A 6457-nucleotide genomic window follows, 5' to 3' on the forward strand; every position below is an offset into this window, starting at 1 on the left:
AACTGGTGATTGAGACAGAGATCCACTGAGGAAATCTGTGTGTTCCTCACAAATCACGTGTGCCATCTGATTCTTCCTGCTCTATACCATCCTTGCATATGATATACTTACATCAATAATCCCAAGTGCTGGTGTGAATGAAAGGTATTGTTATGAGTAGTACTCATAGAGTGAAGTGTGTTCCTTTAAGAAAACTCTTTATTAATAACTAGGCAGGGACATTATGTGGAAATTTCCAGTCCTTAGGCTTTGTGCTTACATGCTGAGTCATCTCTTTAGTCTCAGACTAGATTCGATTGTTCTTTATTGCCTGCCCTGGTAGAGATCATAAGAGATCTGTGTTGTCTAGCTTTTGAACATGCTATCTGTTTTGTCTGTTTGTTTTCTCAAGTTTACAAAGTGTTTGATGTTTTGATATTTATGTTTCTTGCAGAAACAGGAGAAGCCCAAGTTTGTCTTGTGTGTGACTTTTTCAGAAAATGGAGACACCATAACTGGAGACTCCAGTGGTAACATTTTGGTGTGGGGGAAAGGTAATGAAACCCTGCGGATGACGTGTGTGATGTTGACTCCTTAGGCTGCTCTTTGTGTGAATGTTGTCAGGAGGGTAGGGTTCATGACCTTGTGCATGTCTGTGTGCGTATGTGGTGGTGGTGGTGGGAACGGGGGGGAAACACCACAGACCCTGTGATGAACAAACGCTTTCCCTCATCTTTATCAACAATATTCTGTTACATCCCCTCCCTCCCTTACTCTTCCTCTCTCTCCCCTCCCTCCCATACTCTTTTCTTCATCTCTCTCCCCTCCCTCCCTTACTCTTCCTCTCTCCCTTACTCTTTTCTTACTCTCTCTCCCCTCCCTCCCTTACTCTTTTCTTCCTCTCTCTCCCCTCCCTCCCTTGCTAACAGGGACTAACCGTATCAGCCATGCAGTGCAAGGGGCTCATGAGGGCAGCATCTTTGCTCTGTGTATGATGAGGAACGGCACTCTGGTCTCTGGTGGAAAAGACCGGAAGCTTGTCTCCTGGGACGGAGCTTACCAGCAGATCCAGACTGTGGAGGTAAGGCTCTAATAAGGCTCTGGGCAAGTTAGATGTAGCTTACCTAGTTGCCCTTTCATCTTGTTGCCCTTTCTCATGGAGTCTTCACTGTTCACCTGTTTGGTTGGTGAGGTCAAGCAAAGAGTTTTAAAGGGACTCCAACTAAGTCTTGTCTGAGACACCTCATGTAAACAGTTCCAACCTAACCCTAACATGATTCTAGCTGCTCAAGGCTTGTAGAAGTTTACATGGCTGCAGGCCTTATCCTTCTCAGACTCCATTATTCCCTGAAAATATGTAATAATGCTCAGTAGAATGTCCTTTGTGCTGGAGCAAGGTCATGGCCACAAGAAAAATTAAGAGAGATTCTGCACACTGAGTGCTACTAATGTGTGGGCAATATCCCTGTGAAAGTCCATTTGTTATTGTGATGAAGTGAGGTGTGTTTGTGTCTGTGAGGTGCCGGAGCTGTTCGGGCCAGTCCGTACCGTGGCGGAGGGTCGGGGGGAGAGCCTGCTCATAGGAACCACCAAGAACTTTGTCCTCCAGGGCAGTCTGGATGGGGAGTTCAGCCCAATAACACAGGTAGGCACAGAGCACCCACTGGGCCTGCTAACCCACACAAGCTTTACGCATTACGTAAAGTAAATACATTCATGTGTGTGGAGCCAGTGTGTCTGCTGAGCTCTCCTCTTCTCTCCTCCAGGGTCATACAGATGAGCTGTGGGGGTTGGCTGTCCACCCCTTGACTCATCACTTCCTCACTTGTGGCCATGACAGGCAGGTCAGCCTCTGGAATGCCTCTACCCATCAGCCCCTCTGGAACAAGACCATGGAGGTACGAAAGACAGCAGAGACCCCTGGGGCCAAGTTTGAGTTTTACAACCATAAGATATTAGCTTCATCGTTTGTACTGATCAATATGCTGCTATTTAAGGTTTATTGATATTGATTGACAATCCTGACATGAAAATTGCCTGTCTTTTTCTTGCTTCCTGTTCCAGGACGCTGCTCAATCAGCAGGCTTCCACCCCTCCGGAGCTGTGGTCGCCATAGGAACGCAGACAGGCAGGTGAGAAAGACAAAGAAGAATCTCATCGTACACATTTGCACCGATATCAATAATCAAAACGTAATTTCAAGGTACAGTAGGTTTTAGTATTAAACGTGAAATGGTAGCCCGAAGTGTCGAGGAAGATCAGTATTGAGTTGTTGTCCAATCCCGTAGGTGGCTGGTGTTGGACTCGGAGACTAAGGATCTGGTGACCGTCCACACAGATGGTAACGAGCAGCTGTCAGTCATACGCTACGCTCCAGGTCAGTCCCTGTGATGTAGAGAGAGGCTCCATGTACCAGACCGTACTCTGGCTCGTAGTTTTCAATGCAGTGAGACGATCAAAAAGAGTAGCCTACAGGAAATCAAGTTTATTTTGACTTTCAACCCTGTCTTTTGTCCTGTGTTCATCTGCAGACGGCAACTTCCTGGCCATTGGGTCACATGACAACTACATTTACATCTACGCCGTGACTGACAGCGGCAGGAAGTACAGCCGAGTGGGAAAGTGCTCGGTGAGCGCTACTTATAGACACACACACACATGCAGACGTGGACACACACACCTCCTCAGTGTGTGTTCAGTGTTGTAGTACACCAACCCCACTCTACAACTAGCTGAGTCAGACTGATGCAGTGTATCTGAGGACTCAGGTTACTGCAGTATTTACTGTAAGATGCTCACGTTGAAACAAAAAAACATAGATAAAAAGTGCAGATCGGGAAGTCTGTTGGCTGAGCGGTGAGGGAATCGGGCTAGTAATCCGAAGGTTGCCAGTTCGATTCCCGGTCATGCCAACTGACGTTGTGTCCTTGGGCAAGGCACTTCACCCTACTTGCCTCGGGGGAATGTCCCTGTACTTACTGTAAGTCGCTCTGGATAAGAGCGTCTGCTAAATGACTAAATGTAATGTAAATGTAAGATCGAGCCCACTAACTATCCCACCCTTCCCCTTCCTGCCCCCCCCAGGGCCACTCCAGTTTCATCACCCACCTAGACTGGTCGGTCGACTCCCAGTACCTGGTGTCCAACTCCGGGGACTATGAGATCCTCTACTGTAAGTCTGCTCACTGAAATCTCACTTAACGACTCCTAATCAAGTACAGATACTGTGTTACTTACCTATGGGGACTTATGGGGTCTATTGGAAGTTGATCAAGTTTGTGTGTGTGTGTGTGTGTGTGTGTGTCCAGGGATCCCCTCGGTGTGTAAGCAGGTAGTGAGTGTAGAGACCACTAGAGATATTGTCTGGGCCACCTCCACCTGTACCCTGGGTTTCCAGGTCTTCGGTAAGCTACTCTCCTCTCTTCAGATGTCAACAACTTCTTCTTCTGGTCCTCAGGAAAACAGATCTGGACTTATAAACAACATGTTTTGACTTATAATAGATTAAAAACACTCTGATTCGTGTCCTGGTGCTGATTAGGGCTGTGGCCTGACGGTTCAGATGGGACAGACATCAATGCCGTCTGCCGGTCCAATGAGAACAGACTACTGGCAACAGGAGACGACTTTGGCAAAGTCCACCTCTTCTCCTTCCCCTGCTCACAAGTCCGGGTAAGATACAGAGTCAAATGTCCATAATAGTCCGACACATTCCTAAACATGAGGGAGAGGGGGTCAAATTTAACTTATTGGTTGTATGTGTGTTCATTCTCTATTTTTCTTTGCAGTCATTCTCCACTTCCTGATCTAACATCTGTGAACTTGATGCGATCTTCTGTGTCTTTCACAGGCTCCCAGCCATGTGTATAGTGGGCACAGCAGTCATGTGACCAACGTCAACTTCCTGTATGATGACAGCTGTCTGGTGTCGACAGGAGGGAAGGACATGAGTGTCATGCAGTGGAGGATAGTGTGATTGAATGGACTGAGAGCTGTAAATACTGGCAGCCTAAGAGACATACAGGCTGATAAACTGATAGATGGACGGAATTACTGACTGACAAACAGACATCTTCAGACAGATCGACGGGGACTAAGACTGTCAGACAAGAAGACAGACAGACTGACAAGAAGACAGACAGACTGACAAGAAGACAGACAGACTGAAAAGAAGATATACAGACTGACTGACAGACAATAAGATAGACAGACAGACAGGAAGATAGACAGACTGACTGACAGTGGCACTTAGGGGCTCGGGTCAGATCTATGTGTGGATCAAAGGCCCCTGCACTGAAATCCACACAAGCTTGTTGTTGATGTATGGGGTTGTTGGTCTGTTGGGGCAAGGTGTGCTACTGTAAAGGGCCAGTGGTTTAGGAGTGTTACTACTAGAGGAATGGTATAGGGTACATGCATCGGGCAGTATCTATCCACGCTTTTTTCTAACTGTTCTAAAACTCTGTCTAATTTTGTATTTCACTACTCAGGAAACCACAATGAATTTAGGAGTATAAGCTCTTCCCTGTCAAAGCTTGTCATGGCTTCTCTGTCTAGTCCAACTGACACTCCTCTATAAAAAAAATACACATACACTTCTATTTCCTACTGTAGGTGTGCATGATAATAAATCGTAAGATAGTCAAATCATGTGAATTGGAAAAACACACAGCACTGATTCTTGAGTAGATAAATATTAAACATGATAATGGATTTATCAGTATTTCATCATGGTGTGAATCTTGTAGACATCTGTCAGGTCAACCCCCAGCGGTTAGTTCAGGCCAAACACTGTGATTGGGCCTTGTGAGATGCCTGGTACACCTAACATTGTCTCTCTGATGTTACCTACTAGCTATCTGGGACATTGCATGTTGTCCTCCCAACCAATTGTTTCAACTTCAGAAGCAGACTGTCATTTCCATTTCCATCCCTTTAAAGGCAGAAGGAACATATTTAAGTCAAAACAACACAGTTAAATGTATTTACAAAAAACTGAAACCAAGCCAGTTGTTCTGCAAAAGGTCCCACTAGGTTATAACCACAACCTCTAAGCTTTAAAGAATACCATCTAGATCTCTTTCTGACTAAATACACTTGAAGCCCATCCAGACTAAATGGTTGTAATTGGTGTCACATCTGCATTTCCTCATCATAAAATGCACTATATTTTACATATATAAAGCCCAAATGGCTTTATATATGTATATATAAAGACCTGAGAGGCATGTAGGCCTACAATTCACAAAAGCTCTCAGCTTCCAAATGTTTTACTTTTTCTCAAATTACCTACCTAATGTCACATCCCGAGTTCCCAGTTTTCCTATGTGATTACTTCCTGTATAGCTGTGTGCTAGTGTGTGTAAATAAGTGTGAGTGTGAGGACCAGACCACTGTTAACAGTACTTGTTTGTTGCTAGGAGGTTGCCATGTTCATGAGCTGGGAAGGATCTTGCCCTTCCTGGGATGAATGGCATCTCTGATATCCTTTAGTTTGCACTTCTGTAGGTCCAGAAAATAAGTCTACAGTGTAGTAGATTAGTAATTTTGATTTAACATAATTAATAACTTACCTGGTAACAAATGATGCCTAGTGATGTTCAGTATGATGAATTCCAAAGAGAACAAAACACTTCTAATTCTGTACCACAAAACTACGTCAACTAAGTAAACACCAGGTGGCCCATAGTTCCAGTTCCAGTATTGTGAATGCAAGTTTTGGATGAGATTTGTATCCAGTTCTTACCTTTTCCCTGGCATCTATATGAATAGAACAAGTGATGTACAGAGAGCTGAAAGTCAGACTCAAACCTAAATAATTCCCTCTGTCTGCTACTGTACCACTCTTAACCATGAAGTCGTCAATAGTTTCATGCCATGTTTGTTAGAAAATTATAAAGCATGCATACACAACATACCAACATAACACCTGTTCAGGTGTGTAAAACATGTCCACAATGATAATGTAACTCTGAAGGAATTGTTTTATTAACACAGCTTTTTGTTTCTTTATAGATGATTTGGTTTGCTTTAGGGAGGATAAGTGAGATTCCTGCATAGTTGGCATGTCTGCTCAGTTAGCACACAGGTCTATGGACAACGATATTGAACACTACGCCACGAAGACTGATCATGGTTGATCTGCGATTCTGATACTGTACAGCATTTGTTCGACAGTAAACTATGAGAGTGAAAATTCATTGCTGTTTGTCTTTTATTGTCCAGATATAGTGAGACACACGGTAAAGAGAGAAGAGAGAGAGAGAGAGAGAGAGAGAGAGAGAGAGAGAGAGAGAGAGAGAGAGAGAGAGAGAGAGAGAGCAAGGAGAGTTGGAGAGAAAGATAGAGAGACCAGGTGTGCGTGTTCGACGCAAGTGGGCAGCATTGGGCTGTGGTCTCCCTAGCCTCACAGCGCTGTTTCATTTCTCCTGTCTTCCCACTTCACCAAATCACCGCCGCTGATGAGAAGGAAATATGG

General features: G+C 44.6%; 1 protein-coding gene across 5 annotated transcripts in view; it reads left to right on the plus strand.

The window, feature by feature from the left end:
- Positions 1–6179, plus strand: part of eml1 (EMAP like 1) — a 29928-nt gene extending 23749 nt beyond the window's left edge. For all 5 annotated transcript variants that reach the window (XM_067242760.1, XM_067242761.1, XM_067242762.1 and 2 more), the window contains 11 exons: positions 434–533; positions 909–1060; positions 1499–1624; positions 1746–1877; positions 2044–2111; positions 2268–2356; positions 2511–2608; positions 3064–3151; positions 3288–3383; positions 3521–3651; positions 3830–6179. In XM_067242760.1, coding sequence (XP_067098861.1) covers positions 434–533; positions 909–1060; positions 1499–1624; positions 1746–1877; positions 2044–2111; positions 2268–2356; positions 2511–2608; positions 3064–3151; positions 3288–3383; positions 3521–3651; positions 3830–3955 — 1206 coding nt within the window. In that variant the 3' untranslated portion in view covers positions 3956–6179. The remainder of the gene's footprint in view (positions 1–433; positions 534–908; positions 1061–1498; positions 1625–1745; positions 1878–2043; positions 2112–2267; positions 2357–2510; positions 2609–3063; positions 3152–3287; positions 3384–3520; positions 3652–3829) is intronic.
- Positions 6180–6457: the final 278 nt, after the last annotated feature.

The sequence above is a fragment of the Osmerus mordax genome, chromosome 9 (genome assembly GCF_038355195.1).
Source record: "Osmerus mordax isolate fOsmMor3 chromosome 9, fOsmMor3.pri, whole genome shotgun sequence".
Classification (NCBI taxonomy): domain Eukaryota; kingdom Metazoa; phylum Chordata; class Actinopteri; order Osmeriformes; family Osmeridae; genus Osmerus; species Osmerus mordax.